Source organism: Thunnus maccoyii, chromosome 22, assembly GCF_910596095.1.
Source record: "Thunnus maccoyii chromosome 22, fThuMac1.1, whole genome shotgun sequence".
In the NCBI taxonomy this organism is placed as follows: domain Eukaryota; kingdom Metazoa; phylum Chordata; class Actinopteri; order Scombriformes; family Scombridae; genus Thunnus; species Thunnus maccoyii.
Genome location: NC_056554.1, coordinates 22,883,420 through 22,905,123, shown reverse-complemented (window position 1 = coordinate 22,905,123; position 21,704 = coordinate 22,883,420). Strand labels below are relative to the sequence as shown.

The window sequence follows — 21,704 nt, the reverse complement described above, 5'->3', positions numbered from 1 at the left end:
GTTTGAGGATAAATAAGAACTTATTAATCAAAAGAACAAAGTCAAAAACCAGAGAAGACATCAAGAAGAACAAAAATATTTCCATTCCAACTAAATGGCTTGAAATGCTTCTTTATAGAGTTTTTCCCCCTTAAGTGGAACATTTTGTCTGGTTGTGTCTGTAGTGAAAATATTTTAGACTAAAATGCCCAACAGGTGGCGCAAAGCAGTCATGTATGATGCTGTTGATCAGCTTTATTGAAATGTAGGTGTTGCACATCCTTAAGTGCTTCAGGAAGTAATAATTCATTGAAGTTTTTACACACACACACACACACACACACACACACACATAAACACACACAAAAAAACATAATACACTCATTGCCTGAGAGACTGTCCCAAATGTTGGAGAGCTGAAACAGGAATCACGTATAAAGCTTTGTGTTTGAGCTTCAAGTCTAAGTCTGTTTACTGGCTAAAGGTCAACCCTCCCAGTAGATAAATGTAACAGAGATAAATGGTCCTTATAGGGTGTTGACAACAGTAAATCGTGTGAATGAACATGTTGGCGGTGCAAATGTTGTGATTTATGATGATATTCTCTATACCAGACAATAACTGTTGGTTAACTCTGTATCCCAGTTAATCGACTTAAAACAAGTTAATTAAATCTAGTTTACAAACTGGTTTTCATGCACAAACTAGCCTGTTTTTACTGTATATGTGCTATTCATTTTATGACTACAATAATTGTGTTTTTAGGTTCTAGGAATGGCAGTGTTGGTCCACTACTGTGATCCAGGATAAAATAACTCAAAAACTAACAGATGGATGTGTCACCGTGATATTCTGGACAGACATTTGTGGCTCTTGATGATCCTCTGACTCTTTATCTTGCACCATCATGAGGTTCACATTTGTAGATTCAATGTCATAAGAACTATTGCATGAAATTGGCATAAAGTTTTCAACACAAATTAAGATGAATTGTAATAACTTTGTTGATTCCTTAACTTTTCATTGAATACTTGGGTTTAACTTAAAATGTATTCAGCTCAGCTGTGTTTAGCTAAATGTTAGCAGACTAACAGTGAACATGGTGAATATTATATCTGCTAGACAGCAGCATGTTAGCATTGTCATATGTGAGCATGTTAGCATGCTGATGCTGATGTATCAGATGTCAGAGTAAAGTCATAAACAGCTCCATTAATTAGTCCATACTGTGACATTTTGTCTACATGGCTGATGATGCCTCTGAAATCTATCTGTCAGCTCTAAAATGTCTTTTTTGTCAGTAAAAATGTATGATAGAGCTGCCTGCTGCTGCTTGAAAGCAGTTTCAAGTCCGGACCGGCCGACTTACTCATCGTTACCAGATCCAGACTCCTGCTCCTCACTCCAGCACATTGGACTCCATTCTCCACAAGAAACCACCCCAGGGAGCAAGCAAGTATTCGTACAAAACTTTCATCAACTTGCTTGAACCCTGGCACTTTCATGATTTGTAACTTCAATTGGTAATTCAGAACTAAGTTGTTGTACTGTTGATTTGACTCACTGCTTCTCAGGTAACAGTCATCTCATCCATTTGTCTGGTCTCTCATACCAACTGCACAATACATAACTCTGCATCATGCATTCAAATCATTTGCTAGCCATAGCCTTGTGTACCAGTTTCCCTTTCCCTCTTGTGTCTTGTTTGTAAAGTGTTGTGGTGTTTAGTACTTGTAGCTGTAGTATTAGTAATAAATGTGTATGTAATTAAACTGGACTTGTTTGTGTTTTTTTGTGCTTGCATCTCAGTCACTTAACCTTAAAAGACCTATACCCTTGCAAAATCATAATTAAGATTAATGACAATCATAATTCTAATTGACCTCTCTTGTGTGGCCAACAAGGACGACTATTCCCCTTTACCTACTTATACCTATTATACCTACTCTAATATGAGTTATGTCGCTGGACAAATAATTTCATGTTGGAGTTGTGCACAATAATAACTCATAATTCCCCATAAAATCATAAAGCTATTTGAGTACACACATTCCTACAGCATGTATTAAATATTATATCACTGAATGTGATCTAAATATTTTTATCTCCCTCAGCTTATGTATCAGCACTGATGAAGTCTCTGAGGGAGGGCTACTCCATGTCACCAATGACTCTACGAGAGGGCAGCGCTGCGCTGCGCTGCCCTCCACTGCACCGGGGTCCCTCGCCACATCCTGCCACCAGATCACCAAACAAGAGGCAGTCAGCCTGTAACCTGCACAGCCTTGATGGTTTAACACAGAACTTTAGTGTGAAACCCAGCATGGATGATGTGGATCTCAGTTTGCAGTTTGACATTACAAGTAAGATTAATTCTACAATTCTTATTCATATTTACCAAGTTACATTTTTAGTTTCAGACTGACTCATTTCCTTTGATGTTTATTCATTTTTATAACATGGTCTGGGTGAAACCTCAATTCTGATATTGGATTAATTCCTGATAATGGACACCTACTGAGAAATTCCAGTGAAACTGTCTGTTCACTGTTCTAAATTAATGCGCTGACTAAAGTTAGTAACCATAGCAACAGGGACGCAGTCAAAGCCTCTGTTTACAATTTATTGCAACACGTTAACGAGCTAATATCTAATTACAGCAATGAGTGACTTCAACATTTCTTTTAACCTATTTGGAGACTATGGCAACTTTGGTGACTGGAATACAGCTGAAGAAAGAGAAATTGAAAAGAAAAGGGAGAAACAGCACAAGGAGTTAACACCGGGAGAATTAAATCAAATAGAAGATGAAAAAGGTGAGATCAACACAAAAAAAAAAACAATGAAATGGGCAGTTAATATTCTGAGAGACTTCCTTGCACAAAAACAAATGGACTGTAACTGAAAACTATACCACCAATGCTCTGAATGAGACCCTGTGGGGGTTTTATGCCGCTGTCCAGTCCACCAAAGCAGAGGGGAGTACAGCGTTACCAACCTAAAGAGTCTGAGGGCAGGTATTAACCGTCTTTTAACTGAATTCAATGTCATGACTGACACCAGATTCAAGACCAGTAATGCAGTGTTTAAAGCCATACTTAAACGTTATAGGAAAAGCGGTAAAGATACCAGCCTCGACCATCCCCTTATCTCTTGAGTCAGACCTTGAACTCATTAGAAATTCCATTGCACTGTCTCCCAATACACCCCTCGGTCTGGTCAGAAAAGTCTGGTTTGACATCCAACTATGTTTGGCTATGTTTGGAGTCGAACATGTCAGCCTGGTGCACAACCCACAAGCTAAGAGTCATAAAGACAAAGAGGTTTTATGTTTGCCAGGCCCAAGGATCCGCTGTGTCCGGTCGCAAAATTCAAGTTAAATATTACCAAATGTCCGTCAGATGCCAAATCCCGAAGCACATCGTGACCTCCAACATGTGGTACAGCAAGGAACCTCCACTGTCCACTACCTCAGGAACATGATGAAAAAGATCAGCGAAAAGGTGATCACGCTTAAAGTCTATTGGCTAATAAAGACATGACAGTCTGACAATTTTGTATGACACTAAATAATATTTTCTCCCTCCATCCCCAAAATATAATAAATATCCTTATTATTCTCCCTTTCAGGTGGGTCTTTCACAGGTCTACACAAACCACAGCCTCCGAAGCACTGCTATAGGCCAGCTCTCAGACGCTGGCCTGGAGAGCCACCAGATAATGTCTGTGACAGGCCATCGCTGTGAGGGCAGCCGGCAGGCTTACTGGGCTCTGTCACTGCAAGAGAGATGAGAATGGAGCCATGTCTTGTCTTCTTCCAATGCCCTGACAAGTAGTGCCTGTCATGGCCAGTCCTGAGCTGAAAAACACCCTCCTTCAAAGGCTGCTATGCTGGATTTGCCTATATCACTATTAAACTTTACAATAATTGGAAAAGTTGAATTTAATTTGAAATAAGACAGCTACTGTAGGTAGCACATAGTTGATAGCTGATGCAAATTGTTAATTCAGTCTGTTTTCTATTCATATGATTTCCATTGGCTACAATCTGTAGAGTGGAATTAATTGTTGACATGTGTTTTTGCAATAAAAACCTGAATAACTACCTGTGGTTTTTAATTATTTAAAACAAAATTGTTTGACAAGCCCATGACTACAACATGAAAAAGCACAATACATCCAGTCAGCCCACTGTATGAGCAATATAGGTTAGGCCTAAATTTCGCAAGTCTCATAAAAACGGTCCTGTTAATACAATATATCTAGTATTACTAGATACTAGTATTACTATATTACTAGAGGCCTACAAACCTCTGCTGGCATTGGCCTCAGCTGGCTTTGGATACCTCGACTTTGGAATTAAATGAAATGAAAAAAATCTGAATATCTTATTTACAACACTGAGTGCAGTCCTTCAGTGCTTCATAGCTCATAGCTGAACCAAAGGCTTCTACAAGCTGAGTGGACAAGAAAAATATCCTGTTGCCAAATCTTATCCAAGGTGCTTCCTGTTTACCAGAGTAATGAACTACATTTCCATTGCATGAGAACCTTATGAGATTAGTGTCACTGGCGTTACACGGGAAACAGAGTTATGTCTTGTGAAAAGATTTTGATTGCAAAATGCATGAAAACATAAATAGTGGTGTTAATTTATTTGTTCTCTGTTAAGTGACTATGGTATAAGCAGGATAATATCCATAATCAGGCATTAATGGACTTAAATTCCTGATATCAAAATTTTGTTGAGTGGACAACGTGAACAACACATGTAACAACCTTAGCAACAACCTTAGCATTCAAGGCTACAGAGCAGACGCACTTTAATTGACATGTGTAATGAGCTGACATCAGCTTGTCAGCAGGGTAGAAAAGACTGCTGCAACACGAATTGTTCAGAGCAAGATGAAGTTTTGGACCTTTGAACACATTTAACATCCAACATCATAACAGGATATAAATGACAGACAATCACCATGCGACATCCTGACCACATCTTGACCTAAAACAGGAAATCATGAGAGAGGTGAACAATAGAAATAACATATTAAAGAAAACACTGATCTGCAACAAAATTCATACATTTTGCAAACTCTATAGAGCTCAGTGTTCAAAACCTTTAAGAAGTAATCAACTCAGGCTGTAAACAGATGTCAGCATTTTATTAAATATTAAATTATAAAAACATTCTTTAGAAAGTTATGATTTCATTCTGTGCTGTCAGTAAATGTCACCACAAATCTCCATAGGACAGTTTGCTGATGATCTTTTTGCTTCTCATCTGCACGAGACCTACATGACAGTCAACCTCGTCATAAAATAGACCACTTCCTTCACCAAAAACCACACAGTCAAACCTGTTGTCAGTCCCAAGACAATTAATTTGCACATCATATTTAAGTAAAACAGTATATAAAGAAGCCACATAAACAACTTCAACAAAGACTGCAATAAAAGACTTGAACAAACTCAGACTGCTTTGATCATTTTAGACTGATATAGGGATCCCAAACCATGATCTTTCTCTAAACCCAACCAGACCTTAACCACAGTGTTGTTTTTTTGAAAGCACAGACAAATGATGTTCTATGCTGATTACTGCCAATAGGGGCACCAGATTAGAAAACTCTCCACAACAACACTAACAGACAATGATGTGAACCTGAAGCAGCAACAGGAACCACATCTTTTCACTTCTTGATTTCATTTCTGTCTGCAGAATCAAAGTCTGCATGGTGTCCACCCACCATCAGACTGCTTCTGTTTTAACACTGTGTATTATATGTCCATCTTAACTCAGTTACACCTCAATAATGTGATTAATTTAGTAAATGAATCAGTATTGTATTACAGCATTGCTTTAAGAGAAGCTAGATATAATCCAAGTGTTTTCTTGTCCTACCTGTCATTTTGAAAGGCAACAGTAGGCTGTCAGTGGCAGTCCTGGCTGTTTTGGTGCCCTATACTATAGGTGAACTTTCATCGCATCATTATTAGAGATATTTATCGTTTGAATCTTAGCTTACAGCTTACTACTACTCTTGTGAAAGCTCCTCATTGGTCTGGTACTTTATCAAAACTCTTATAAGTTCCGGACAAGATTATATGTTATTAATATTTATGCTGTCTCAGCCAGAAAGTCAAAAAGAATTTGATCTATTTTAAGATACATAGCTGATACATACATTAAGTATAAGAACATTTTGCAGGCTGGAAATGCCTCGATTGTTGATAACATGTACAAATGAAGTTTATACATTACTTAGGAGGCACCTGCTCACATGTACTGATTTTAGCAGTTAAGAAAAAGGCTCATGTGTCTGGCCCACCAACCCCAGACTTCACCCCAGCAGAGGAGTTGGCCCTTGACCTGAACCAAGGGAGGCCTGTGATGGAAGGGATCCAGGGGCGGAACAGTCACTGACTCTTTCCCATCTACAGAAACTGCCCTCTTCATACAAGGTACATTATTCAAGTACTGCACATGGAGTCACAGTCCACCATTTATTTGGTGTTATGTGGACTGTCTGACTTTGGCTTGCCTTGCAGTGTCTGGCAACACACGCGCTCCTCTGGAGCCATGAGACAATAATCTGGTGAGTATTATTCATTAAAGGCATAGGCTTCACACATCCTGTCAACACTAGGTCAATACAAGTTCTATTGAATATGGCAGGGGGGAGGCACTTCTGCAGCAGATGAGGAGGAGACTGTGTCACTGTACAGCCTGATAGCAAACCTGGTAACATAGTGAGTATTGCCTAAGGGAAATCCACATTATGCACAATTCCTGCTGTGCTGATTGATAGGTGTTTTACAAAATTCACAAACTGTCAGACGTCTGCACACCAAACACCTACGAAGACAAATAGAGCTGGCAGATGTGAAGATTGAATTCCACAAGAAAAAACTGCAGGATGCTGGAAATCCTGAAACTAGACAGAGAAGTAAGTGATTTCAATGCACACTGTAAGCATGACGGTAACACAATGTATTAATCATTGTTTTTCTCTCTCAAAAGCTCCAAGCTGACGAGTGCAAAATAAAAAGGTCAAAAACATTGTAGTGTCCTCTCCCTGTTTCATGAATGTACAGTATACTATATAGTTATTGGTCCAGTGAAGTGAGACTATAATTTGGGAAGATTATACAATTATGAAACCTCACAACCAGAAACCAATGCCAAATAAAATACACATACACATGAAACAGTGACTATCCTTTATAAGTAAAGGGTAGGCTACATCAAAGAGAAATCAATCAACTGAAATAATTAACAATGTATTGGTCTCTGACCAGTCTGCCATTGACATTGTCTGGAAATATTGCAGCATTGTCTCAGTCAATCTCTAATGCCACTTTGTTGCCATTTCCTTCTGAGCCAGGCAATATTGTGTACAACAGTGCAGGCAACAGTGACGTCGCAGGGTGTCTGGGGTGACCCTCAGGTGGTGAAGACAGTGAAAACGTGACTTTAGAAGACCAAATGCCATCTCAATTCAGGCCCTTGTTCTTGCATGGGCAAGATTATATGCTTGCTGTGCTGCTGTTTGAGGGTCTGCAAGGGGAGTGAGCAGGAACGGCTGACAGGCAAAACCCTTGTCTCCCAGCAACACGCCAGAGAAAATGTAATCTACATAAAAAGCAGAGTAAACCTTTTGACACACTCATGATGTTCAAGGTGCTTATCAATAAAATTTGTGTTGCTTACCTTGTGATTGTCGCTGGTAAGTTGCACTGGCCCAAAAGACTCGTCATGGACTGAGCCAGGCCACTTTGCCTCTAAATTACTAATTATGCAGTCAGCATCAAAGATCATCTGAAACAATAAGATGTTGCCTATTAAGGTCAATTAATGCACAGAATTAATTTATGTAGTTGACAGTAACCATAACTTATTCTTACCTGAACAGTGATACTGTGGAAGGATTTCCAATGACATTAGGGAAGCTGTAACACAAAATAATGAGAATCCTACTGTGACTGTTCTAATGTAACACTGTTTTTGTAATCTGTAATTCATGTTACCGGCAATCTTATAGAATTCCTCTTTAATGTAGCAAATTCTTCTGTGGCCAGGGAAGGTGATGCAGATGTGTGCCAATGTTTTTAATGCCAAATACACATTTCTGATGGAGCGGCAAATAATGCCTTTATTCAGATTTTCAGCATCTCCAAATGAATATAAGAACATGCCACCTGCAAAGAAACATAGTGCAACACAGATTATCTGTGAGATGTTGAGGGCGTGGCTCCGCGCTGTGCAGTGCTCAATTTAGGGACCCCGCAGTCTGCACAAGTAACAGATGCCATCACCGGAAAATCAAGACCTCTCATGCAAGTAGTTTTGGGAAATGCCAACGGGTCTGACCTGTCCCGAAACTTTCTCTCACGTTGGAAAGCTCTTCTCAGTATTAATGCTTCTTCATCTAACATGTCGTCCAAAAAAGAGCATGCCATTGTGAAGGAAGAAACACACATGAATGGGACTTTATATATTGCCCTTGTGACTGACTTCATTGAAACCACCTTTGCAACTTCATTAACCATTTCTAATCATCTCAACAACTGCAATAATACACATATTCATCAAACCTCTGACAGCAATATGAACAGCAGTCTTCATAAACACGATATAACAATAGGCCTAACAGTAATAATGACTCACATGAATGATTATAAAAAATGATAATGGTTACAATTAAAATAATAACAGTAGGCCTACTTAACTGAATGACAATGTATCTGTGGTATTTTAATGCAGGCTAATAAAAACGAGGAAAAATACATACAGAAGACGATGGAAAAACTGTAAAACACATTTATTTGCGATCAGAGTGACAGCTGACTGAACTGATAAGGCACCAGGATCAAGCAAGCCTGGCTGTTAGCCTGGTCTGGAGCAGTTTTGTGCAGTAGCCCTCTGGTCAGCCAGGTGTTGTAAGGTTTCACTAACACAGGCCTACCACAGAAGTGGGATATAAACACCAACCAGAATAAAGGAGGATTATGTAAAATGTAAAAGACATAACATCACTGTTAAACTGCTAAAAAACTGTAATATTCAAAAGAAAAACATAATACATGTAGAAAGTTTTGTGTTTGCATAACTGCTTCAAGTCTTTAAGTGTTTACTGGCTCAAGGCTCCCAGTAGATAAATGTAACTGGGAGCTGTGAGATTTAACAAGTCGATCACAGACAGATTATGAAGGAGCGCTGAGATACATAGTCCTTATAGGGTGTTGACAACAGTAAATCAGGTGAATGAACATGTTGGTGGTGCAAATGTTGTGATTTATAATGATATTCTCTATACCAGACAATAACTGTTGGTTAACTCTCGTATCTCAGTTGAGCCATTTATAACAAATTCATGAAATCTAATTTACAAACTGGTTTTGATGCACAAACCTGCATGTTTTGAGATTCTAGGCTCTAGGAATGGCAGTGTTGGTCCACTACTGTGATCCAGGATGAAATAACTCAAAAACTAACAGATGGAGGTGTCACCATGATATTCTGGACAGACATTTGTGGCTCTTGATGATCCTCTGACTCTTTATCTTGCACCATCATGAGGTTCACATTTATAGATTCAATTGAAATGTCACAAGAACTATTGCATGAATTGGCACAAAGATGGTACACAAATTAAGATGAATTGTAATAACTTTGTTGAGCCCTTAACTTTTCATTGAATACTTTGGTTTTTGAACCATATTCCCATTAGCTCAGCTGTGTTTAGCTAAAGCACACTAACAGGCTAAACTAAGACAGTAAACATAGTAAATATTATATCTGCTAGACAACAGCATGTTAGCATTGTTATATGTGAGCATGTTAGCATGTTGACGCTGATGTACCAGATGACAGAGGAAAGTCATAAACAGCTCCATTAATTAGTCCATACTGTGACATTTTGTCTACATGGCTGATGATGCCTCTGAAATCTATCTGTCAGCTCTAAAATGTCAGTAAAAAGTATGATAGAGATTATCCCTGTACAACAAACAATCCCAAAACAAATACCTATAAAACAGAAGTCAGTTTATTTATTTTGTCTTTGGTAATTTTACAGGGACATTACACATAAGAAATGTTACATATGATATATTTTGGAAAAAAAATCTCTGTACATCTGAATATGTGACAGATGCGTCAGAGGAAGGTGCAACTAATACAATGAGAAGAACTCCAGCACACTGTCTCGCTTACTGCTGGAATATTTATTAAATCACTATGTTTTGGTTGTCTGACCTTAACTTTTCATTAACATAACACTTCTATACATACACTGTATGTATAGACGTGTTATGATATTGCCTATAAACCTCACACACATCATAGCTGCCTCAATTGTCCAATCAGAGGACCACAGATTAATTTAGTTTTACTGATGAACACCTTGAACAACCCCCAGCATACGTGTCACCATCCAGGTTAGTCAGAAAAAAGCATTGGAAAGACTAGAAAAATACAAAATGACACAAGGGTAACAGTATATCCATATAAACCCCAAAAACTCAAGAATAAAAAATAACAAGTTCATCAAAAGCAAAAGAATTGATATATCATAAATCATATAATGCTTTCAAACATATTGGAGCGGAAATCCATTCTATCAAAAAGCCAAAAAGGAAAGATAAAATTAAGGACAAAAGTGGCAATTAGTCAAAAAACTTGCATTATCATCATAAAATAAACATTATATCTACCTCCAAATGGCACCAGATTGTTACAAGTCAAGGATGTAAGGTATTATTTATGCAAAGCCGAAATAAGGGCACGAATGCCAATTTATCATTGATCTATACAGTCACATTCATATGTGCATGCAGGCTGTTAATTAAATGATCCATGTAAATATCACTTCACATAAGTGAATAATACTACACAATTGATAGTAGCTAAGAGAGAATACATTCTACAACAAAGATAATTCCACTACTACTACAACTACTGCTACTAGTACAACTAATACTACTGCTGCTTCCACTAATACTATTACAAAATGAAGATACTCCCTTATATAATTGGTCCTCTTGGAAATAGGACTCATCACTCCAGAGTGAGATGATGAGAGGCTCTCCTCTTTGCTTCAGCTCGAGCTGTAAAAAGAGCAGAGAGAAGAGAGTCTATTTAATTTCATTTTTTATACGTTTTATTTGGATTTAATTCCACATAAGTGGCATTAGACAGTAATTGCTTTTACTTGAGTTATTTCCATTTGATGTTACTTTATCCTTCCACTCCACTACATTTCAGAGGGAAATATTGTACTTTCTACTCCACTACATTTATTTGACAGCTTTAGTTACTTTTCAAATGAAGATTTGACACAATGGATAATATAACAAGCTTTTAAAATACAACACATTGTTAAAAATGAAACCAGTGGCTTCCAACTTTTTTGGCTTTTGACATCTTACAAAAAGCAGTGTGTAGTCGGGGTCACATTTCACATGTCTATGAGTTGTTAACAGCTCCACCAAATAGTGATTTTTCCCTCTAAACTTCTCACATGCTTTCATTTCAATAAATGTTCAAATGATCCAATATTTCAGCAAAAATCAAAGATTAGAGAAAAAGTCCAAAAACTGAGAACAGATTTGTGTATCAGAACTTTGTTTTTTCTTCTTTCCTCTCCCATTAATCATCTCACGACCCCTCAGATTTATCTGCTGACCCTTTGGAGGGGCCTGACCCCTAGGTTGGGAACCACTGGACTAAACTAGCTAACTGTATATAAAGTAGTTGAAACTAGCTCCACCTCCAGCAGCTACAACAGTAACATGCTGCTCTAACACTGATGCTTCACTATTAATAATCTAATGATGTCATATATAATAATATATCAGTCAGAGGGACCAAACCACTACTTTTACTGCAATACTTTAACTACATCAAGCTCATAATACTTATGTACTTTTACTGCAATACTTTAACTACATCAAGCTCATAATACTTATGTACTTTTACTTAAGTAGGATTTTTCATGCAGGATTTTTACTTGTAATAGAGAATTTTTACTTTGGTACTTTTACTTAAAGGACCATTGTGTAAGATTTAGAAGGCTCCCTTGGCAGACATTTAATATAATATTCATAAATATGTTTTGATTAGTGTATAATCACCTAAAAATAAGAATAGTTGTGTTTTCGTTACCTTATAATGAGGCCTTCATATCTACATAGGGAGCAGGTCCTCTTCCACAGAGCCCCCCATGTTCCTACAGTAGCCCAGAACTGACAAACCAAACACTGGCTCTAGAGAGGGCCTTTCGTATTTTTTGTGAATTTTGTGGCCACCATAGATTCTCCTACACATTCGGAAGGGGGGGGGTAATGGATATTCATTAAGTCTGCTACCTCACTGCTAGATAACACTAAATCCTACACACTGATCCTTTAAGTAAAGGATCTGAGTACTTCTTTCACCACTGTCCAGAGGAGAGCAGGGAAAAAAGGTGGTGGTGATATTCGGTGGGAAACTCTTGATATTAGGTCCTAAGACTTGAATTCATGATTATAAGCTCTGAAATGGGTTTTGATTTTAAGTTAATGTCAGCTTGACATGACATAAAACTGACAAACCAATCTAATTATTATATTTAAGTTAATGACAACAGATAAGTTGACTTAACTAAACTGATAATATGAGTTTACAGAGTGCTGAGTTTTAGCACCAGTGTCTTGGCATTCAGTCTTTGCAGCGTCTGACCTCTGACCCCCTGAGACAGGCCGACAGAAAACATCATCAATAAAGGGATCAATATATTCTGTTATTTTAAGGGTTTTCTGAGGTGTTCTTACCTTGAGCCCACCTTCGGTAAATGAGTACACACACAATGAGGATGACATTGTAGAAGATGAACAGCAGGATGGTGCACAACAGGTGCGGAGAAATAAGAGGAGGAGGAGTGGCTCCAGCTGTGAGGAAGAAAAGTGTATGATCAAAAGTTCAGCTCAGTTTAAGGAAATCTCCAAAAATGTCACCAAAAGAAAAAATGTTCCCTCTATTAATTAATTCCACACATGCCATGGCAATGCCAGAATAGACAGGGCAAGGGACAAGCCAGCAGGTGGTGGTATTGCAACAATTATGGATACCAATTGCTGTAAAACTCAACAGGATAAGCAGAGGCAAGGCCGAATGTACGTGTGTGTGGTGGAAAACGTCTCCAGACGCGTCCAGGTCCCAGCCATTCATGAAAAAAGAATCTTAGAGAAAGAACTTGTATTGCTTGTTAGTTATCAAATCACCCGCGAAAGCATTGGCAAGGCAACCCTAAACAAGTTGCAGACTCAAATATGTCATCAGTGGAGTTTTGTGATTGGTTCGCTCACTCCACATGAAAGCGTCTTTCATCAGACAGACGTAAACCTTTATGTGTGTGTCCCTGCAATGTTACTGCTTTGGAGCCATTTCTAAATAAACTAACATGTCCAAACACTTCATCATGAAGGAACATGACAAGTCTACAGCACAGAGGAGCACGATATATCAGGCTTTGGATACATACACAATACTAAATTTGCCCTGAATTAAGTCTAATTTACTGAGGCAAAAACAGTGGGAGCAGACTAAAAAATAACAAATGTGTTCAGTTTTTAAATATATTATAATATTTAGAATTTAAAGACCCCAAACTTCTAGAAAAAATACAGAGGGCATAATGTCATTGTCCTCAGCAGTAGCTACTAATTATAGTCTAATTAGCTTGAAGTACTATAGTGTTTTAGCTCCACACAGTGGGTTTAAACTCATCCAATGACATTATTTCAGCTTCTAAAGCAGCTAAATGCTGCCACTACAGCTGACCTCCTCCTATCACACACTCTAGGGTCTACAGGAAGCAGAAGATCATTGTCACCTCTCACTGCCAGCCAGCTCTGTGGTGACTCTCCTTTTGTGGGGTGTTTACACTTGTAAAGGCCTTCATTAGACTTGGAAACGGCTCGGAGGGTCATCTTTCCTGCAGGCTGAGTCTTGATTTCATCACCATTTTTGTAGAATGAGAAATTTGATGTAGATTTAGTTTCATATTTTTCCTTGCAGGAACACAGAAGTGTCACATCGTCTCCCTCTGTCACAGGAAGTCCAGGGCTCTCCAGGATCACAACACCAGCTGAAATATAGAAGAATAAACACCAGTATAAATTTACATAATTGGTGTATTTGATTCATGACTAATAGAGTTTACATTTAGTATTACCAGTAACAGTGATGTTGACGGTGTTGCTGCTGCACTCCCCCCGCTGGGACTCACACCAGTACAATCCAGTGTCTGACGGGAAGGCATGCTGAATGATGCAGGAGGATTCACTTGGGATTCCCCAGCCATACGTGCATTTCTGAGATGTCCTTTTCGAGGTGTTTCTCTTCACTGTCCAGATGCTGGGGTTTGCTGGTGCCTCACAGCTCAGAGAGATTCGGTCATACTGAAAAAACTGAGATCTGTTGGGAATGATGCTCAGTGTGGCTGCTGGGGTTCAAAAGGGAAATAATTATGAATGTATTTAAATTTTCTTCTGTATACATAATTGATGATGTGTGTTAAATACAGTCTGCTTGCTGCAGTTATATTGTTGTTGAGTGGTAACATTTAAAGCTACATGAATCAACTTATTTTAATAAACTGAAATCACATTTGATTTTCCCTTTTGGCTGTCAAAAATGTCAGTGTTGTCTTTTTTATTTCCAATAGTTTGTTATTATTAAAAGAAGGAGGGCTAGAGGGACATGTGTGTTTGATTGACAGCAGCTGGCAGACTGAGCTCCAGTAGGGGATGAGAGACAAAATAAACAAACTGCTGCATACAAGTCATGGACAGACAGTGTTCTGTTAACAGTGGTATTGAAGAGTAAGAACCAAACCAGTGTCTAAAAGATCTGAAGTGACATTTTCAGGTATGTTTACATGCTATTTAAAGTGCTGCAGCTGAGTAGCTAATTTACTATCTAGCTGCTAACTGACGTTAGAGGTGCACTTTTCCACGGCGAATGTTTGTTTGGAGACTCGTTAAACAAGCTAAGGTGCAGGACAAGATGTGTGTTTGTGTTGGTAAGTTAGATAAGAGGACACTTCAGCAGGAAGGGCTCTTATGTTATGTAACAGGAAGCTATCAGGCTCAGTGTGACCGACTGCCTATTATATAACACGTTATCGATTTTAAGCAAATATGGTCGAAAATTAAGTGATTTGATTTTCTCGGTCTTTACTCGAAATGTCAACTTTTCAAATATATCTGTACATGTTTGAGCTGAAATCCAATCCAAAATATGAGAGTGGATAACACAAACAACACATGAAAAAACCTGGGCAACAACCTTATTGACCAAGGCTACCGAATGTAAGGCCGTTTATGTGCATGCACAACAAGACATCACCAGCTCATTGGTAAGATAGAAAAAACATTGCAAACCAAGTATTCAGACCCGATTGAAGCCGTGGCTTTTGACTTGCAGAGAGCATTTCTACATATGTTCACCTCAAGTTTTGGAACTTTGACTGTGTTTAGCATCCAACATCATAAATGACAGAAAATCACAAAAAGCAGAGTATGCCCCCTTTAAGATTCAATCTAATTAATTGCGTCATCGTTTTGGTTTTACAGCGCATTAATAATGTCAAAACACTGCTCAGTCTCAGAGCTGTCAACAACCTTGTTTCCAGCAAGTTAAATTTAGTTGCAACTGCTGTAAGATTTTCTCAATCAGATACCTATGTGATCAGTACACATTGCTCTTGTTTATTTCATCAATTATGTTACAATGACACATAAATGGAGAAAATCATCAAGGACTTCAGACCGAAGGTTAGGCAGAACCTGGTTGATTTATGAGATTCAGAAAAGGAGAAGTCAGTGAAAAAGATACACAAAGTAATCTGCTCAAGTGGCTGGTAGATAAGTGGAGAAAAAGAAAGAACATATCATATTGTATACAATATTTTTAAAATTAAAATTTCTTACAGAGCATCAGGCAGAGTGATGTGATCTCCATGTTGTATTAATGCGGTCTGTCTTCCTCCGAATGTTTCTTTCACCCTGCCACATTCTGACCACATCCTGACCTGACAGGAAAAGCCAAAGGTGAAAGAGAAACCAAATATTAAAGAAAATGCTGATGATCTGCAACAAAAATACATTTTGCAAACTCTCAGCACTCAGTGTGCAAAACCTTTCAAAAGTATTCAACCCAGGCTTTAGACAGATGTCAGCATTTTTATTAATATTAACTTATAAAAATATTTTTGGGAACTTATGACTTCATTCTACGATGTAATTTTGCTGATGATCTTTTACAGAGTTTAACCAAATTAATTTCACTTCCTGCTCATCTGCATGAGAACGACAGTCGACCTCATCATAACATAGGCCACTCTCTTCACAAAAAACCACAGTCAAACCTGTTGTCAGCCACAAGACATGCAATCTATGTCATATTTAAGTAAAACAGAATATCACTATGTAAATCATAACACAGTTTGCATACATCAATGCAGGCTCACTATTTGGCAAGATCCACTACCATTTATAACTGGCAAAAGAGAGTCTTATTGTACAGTGTAGAACACATCATCATTTATTTATTTGATATGCCAAATGAAACTTTTTGACTATTAAGATATGCCGACAGTGGTTAAATACTAGTAACTTATGATCAAATATCTGATGAAGCTGACAGGTATAAATGCTGGCTGATGAGAAGACAAAGTAAACTAAGTAACCAATGAGACCTGAGACTTGATCTGCTCTGTGAAAAGTACTCTGTGAATATAACTTTTGTTATGATTTGGCGCTATATAAATAAAACTGAATTGAATTGAATTCAGTGAAAGTCAAACACAGAAACCGGTAGGGCTAGAGACATTGACCTGAAATCTGTAGCAAGATACTGTGCATCAGAAAGTATTCAGGCCCCTTCACTTTTTTCACATTTTGTTATGTTGCAACCTTGTGCTAAAATTGTTTAAATTCACATTTTCCCTCATCAATCTACACAGTACCCCAAAATGACAAAGTGAAGACAGAATTTTAGAATTTTTTGCAAACGTATTAAAAAGGAAAATCTGAAATATCACATTGACATAAGTATTCAGATCATTTACTCAATACTTAGTTGAAGCACCTTTGGCAGCCTCAAGTCTTCTTGGGTATGACGCAACAAGCTTTGTACACCTGGATTTGGGGATTTTCTGCCATTCTTCTCCGCAGATCCTCTCAGGCTCTGTCAGGTTGGGTTGGGACCGTCGGTGGACAGCCATTTTCAGGTCTCTCCAGAGATGTTCGATTGGGTTCAGGTCAGGGCTCTAGCTGGGCCGCTCAAGGACATTCACAGAGTTGTCCCTAAGCTACTCCTGTGTTGTCTTGGCTGTGTGCTTAGGGTCATTGTCCTGTTGGAAGGTGAACCTTCGGCCCACTCTGAGGTCATGAGCACTCTGGACCAGGTTTTCATTAAGGATATCTATGTACTTTGCTCTGTCAGCTTTCCCTCAACCCTAACCAGTCCCCCAGCCCCTGTCACTGAAAAACACCCTACAACATGATGCTGTCACCACCATGCGTCACTGTTAGGATGGTATTGGGCAGGTGATGAGCAATGCCTAGTTTCCTCCAGACATGACGCTAAGAACTGAGGCCAAACAGTTCAATCCTGGTTTCATCAGTGATATAATCGTGTTTCTCACAGTCTGAGACTCCTTTAGGAACGTTTTTGCAAACTCTAAGCGGGCTTTCCTGTGTCTTTCACTGAGGAGAGGCTTCTGTCGGGCCACTCTGCCATAAAGCCCAGATTGCTGGAGTGTTACAGTGATGGTTGTTCCTCTGGAAGTTTATCCGACCTCCACACAGGATCTCTGGAGCTCAGCCAGAGTGACCATCGGGTTCTTGGTCACCTCTCTCGCCAAGGCCCGTCTCCCCCATTGCTCAGTTTGACTGGGCAGCCAGCTCTAGGAAGAGTCCTGGTTGTTCCAAACTTCCTCCTGAGAATTATGGAGGCCGCTGTGCTGTTGGGAAGCTTCAATGCAGCAGAATTTTTTGTAGCCTTCTCCATATCTGTGCCTCAACAAAATCCTGTCTCTAAACTCTGCAGGCAGTTCGTTCGACCACATGGTTTGGTTTTTGCTCTGATATGCTTTGTGAGACCTTATATAGACAAGTGTGTTCCTTCCCAAATCATGTCCAATCAATTGAATTTACCACAGATCCACTCCAATTAAGGTGTAGAAACATCTCAAAAATGATCAAGAGAAATGGAAAGCACCTGAGCTAAATTTTTCAAGTGTCATAGAAAAAGGTCTGAGTACTCATTTCAATGTGATATTTCAGTTTTTCCTTTTTAAATTAATTTTCAAAACCTTCTCAAATTTTGTTTTCCCTTTGTCATCATGGGGTATTGAGTGTAGATTGATGAGGGAAAAAATTAATTGAAACAATTTTAGCATAATTCTGCAACATAACAAAATGTGAAAAAAGAGAGGGGGTTTATTATCACAATACACCTTGCCCTGCACAACCATCCACTTTAGTGCATTTTTTTTGTTTTTGCTTTTGTTTTTTAATATGCTGGCCAGTTGGATACCAGCAGAAATCGAGTATTTTCTTACTCTCTAATGTTAGTGCAAATACAGGCCAGATTCTTGCTAAAATTGATAGCGTTGCTAAGGAATACATCATTCAACTACACACCACACAGCTGAAACTTACAAAGACTTCTGCTCCTGGCACACTTTTTTGTCCACTGAGAGGAACCCATGCCTCAGAATCGTCATCAGGTAGCTAAAAAATGTATTACAAAATAAAGAAGTATACATAGTCTACAAACCAACCTGCATGTGACCACAGTTACCAAGATGCAACATGGTTAGTTCTTCAGATATTTTAAGACAAAACCTAATTAAAAATAGTACACTTTACTTAGGGCAACATGGGTGATATCATTTGTATCTTCAGAGCCATTGTCAGAGTCGTGCTCAGAAAAATTGTGATTCAGGTTCTGTTATATGAGAATAATACCAACATCCTGACTAACTTAACATATTTAAGTGCACTCAGTGAAATATTAATAAAACACAGAAACATATAGGGAAGACACTATTGAGCTATTATTGGTCACCATGTATCATGACTATCTTTGTAACAAGAAATCGAGCAGCTGAGACTGACATCAACTTCTTCTGTAGTTCCTGTTAGACTTTGTGAAGATAGTCCACTTAAGGGGCTCAAGACCCAGAACTGTCATGGGTTCTTGGCTAAAAATTTAGAAAAAAGGACAAAGCTCTCACATATGTCCAAAACACTATTACTAAAAATAAATATCACAGGATCACACACAATCCAATAGCTTGGCATTGTCAAAATGTCAGTATGCTACAAGATATTGCTGAAGACCTCTGCTGCAGGAGAGGAATCTGGCAATACAAGACTGAGTATTGAAAGTTGTTTTTTCTATTTTGTGCATAGTAGTATGTGCTAGCTACAGACAAAATAGACACACAGCACAAGTAACTTCCAAAAGGTCTACAAAAAGGTGTAACTTTATATGTACATATTTAAAGTTCATGACTTACCAGATCCCGGATTGACTGATGAATCTCAATGTTGTTGGCCTCCGTCAGTGCTTTGCTGTGATTAAGGATGCAAATGATCAGAAAAATTGCTTTATTTTAATAAATGTGTATCTTTAAAACCCCAAAGGATTTTAATGTTTCCCTCTAAAAGCTTGAATATCAATTCTTTGTGGTGGCTCCTCTCTGAGTTCATGGAAGTGAGAAGTTTAAAAAGTCACAGTATCCAGCTCACTGACTAAACCTCACTAAATTTGCAAGGCTGGTTTTAAGGAGCTGTTGCTATGGTTAACGGTTCATTTTAAAAATGATTTGAGGAACTGGAAATCCCAGGATTATAACTGACAAGAAACTAATCCAGCTAAATCAGTTATAATGTTATATCAACTCAGATTTTCCATTTGAGCTATGTGACTGTTCGAGTAAAATGAACGGTATATAGCAATCGCCCTAAAGGACAAGTGTTGGTAAAGCTTCATATTTTTGTAATAAAGGCAAACCAAGTTTGAATAAATAATGTTACAGCTAGGAGCCTCTGGTATGCATAAATTGTCTATTCAGATTCAATCAGTCATGCTGTGACTAAAGTTTATAAGCACAATTCAAGGACCAGATACTAATGTACAGCAACTTATTGCTGCCATGCCAGAAAAAAACGCATCCATATCACGTTATAACGTGAAAATATTACCATTACAACAGGATGTTTTTCGCGTTACAACAAGATATTTTCATGTTATTACAACATACAAACATCACATTATAACAAGAAACTTTTCAAACGCACAGAATAGTCCGCTTTTCAGTGCTGGTGTGTAAAGAGGGGTTAGTATTAGTAGATAGAAGTGTGGCTCTATCTACGGTTAAAACATACCTGTATGTTGCGGCCGTTTCAACCTGCCATGAAGGCTATGAAGAGAGACCTGTGTTGGTGCTTGTGGACTCTAGTGGCTCCTCCAATATCAGATGAACAATTCTGCCTCTCCAGCTGATCAATGAGAAATGACGCTACCTCCAGAGGGTCGGACTCAGTCTTTCTGTGCAGCCCCATGCATTTTAAAATCCTCCTTAGTGCGCGCATTCTTGTCACAATATCATCTACTGTGCTCAATGACAGCAGATGTAAATGAGCAATATTCCTCAATTTATCAGTTCTCCGCACACCGTTTCCTCATTCAAACATGAGTTTCACGTTGTAACAAAACAAGTAATCACATTATAACACGACACATTTCACATTATAACAAGATAAACAGTATATTGTTATAACAAGGAACGTTTCTTGTTCTAACGTGATAAGTTTGTATGCTGTAATAACGTGAAAATATGTTGTTATAATATGAAAAACATCTTTTCAGGTTATAACATGATACTGATCCGTTTTTCTTTTTCTGGCGTGGCAGCAATACGCTGCTGTACTAATGACATTGAGAAAACGTTTTTACTGCCTTGGAGATTTTTATAGCCAGTCAGCTGGTTTTAAATCAGGGGTAGTTTGGATTTTTTAAGTGATGTTGTTAGGGCAGCACCACGCACTTTAGCCACCTGAAAAAATCAATATCCGTTTAAGTATATGATAGACGTAGAATATTTTCACCGCTTTACCTTTTGGTCAGACAGCCCTATCGGGCGCGGGGAACTGAAGCTGTTGCATGCATCTATCGTTACAGCCGAAGGAAGCCAGCAGACTCCATTGACAAAAACAGTCATTTTACCTTGCAGAACACGGGGGTTACTAGTGTAAGTACCCCATACAACCCCACTTCAAAAAATACAAAACTATCCCTTCACCTTTATCATCCCTGGTGTGTAATCAGTTGACTGAGGCAGGCATCAGATAGTTAACGTTAGCATGAACTTCTAAAACAGAGCCAAAGTTACCGGTGACGCTAGCACAGAATCACAACTGCGCTGTTTACTAGTCGGCTAGGATGAAGCAAAACACTAACCTTTTTTTCCACCGTTTTGTTCCTGCTGAAATCTCCATTTTATATGAACCAGGGAGAATATATTTCCTTTTCGGTCGACCCATTTTCTCTCTTTGGACACACGCTCCTGGTTGTGAGCGCGACAGTGGTGCGTGCAGAGTTGACTCATGGTGAAGCGGGCCATGATTGGACCGCAAAATCGGAAGGTTTTGTACAAACGAGTACT

General features: G+C 38.5%; 1 protein-coding gene and 1 long non-coding RNA gene across 11 annotated transcripts; both read right to left on the bottom strand.

The window, feature by feature from the left end:
* Positions 1-4,713: 4,713 nt before the first annotated feature.
* On the bottom strand, positions 4,714-8,405 carry LOC121889820. Its single transcript, XR_006093647.1, has 4 exons — positions 8,008-8,405; positions 7,885-7,929; positions 7,691-7,798; positions 4,714-7,612 (listed from the first exon to the last, which is right to left on the bottom strand). It is a non-coding gene; the product is annotated as an uncharacterized LOC121889820 (long non-coding RNA).
* A 1,605-nt stretch (positions 8,406-10,010) lies between these two features.
* On the bottom strand, positions 10,011-21,588 carry LOC121889745 (sialoadhesin-like). Of its 10 annotated transcripts, none has more exons than XM_042401946.1 (8): positions 21,500-21,588; positions 19,554-19,608; positions 18,691-18,762; positions 15,955-16,055; positions 14,196-14,465; positions 13,854-14,108; positions 12,793-12,909; positions 10,011-11,088 (listed from the first exon to the last, which is right to left on the bottom strand). In XM_042401946.1, the coding sequence occupies exons 4-8, from the start codon at positions 15,983-15,985 to the stop codon at positions 11,039-11,041; spliced, it is 723 nt and encodes a 240-aa protein (XP_042257880.1). In that variant the 5' UTR covers positions 15,986-16,055; positions 18,691-18,762; positions 19,554-19,608; positions 21,500-21,588; the 3' UTR covers positions 10,011-11,038. The 10 variants fall into 10 exon arrangements, with proteins under 10 accessions (XP_042257880.1, XP_042257879.1, XP_042257881.1 ...); XM_042401945.1 differs by lacking the exon at positions 21,500-21,588 and adding an exon at positions 20,425-20,511; XM_042401947.1 differs by lacking the exon at positions 21,500-21,588 and adding an exon at positions 17,114-18,216 and having other exon boundaries at positions 19,554-19,638.
* Between the last annotated feature and the right edge of the window lie 116 nt (positions 21,589-21,704).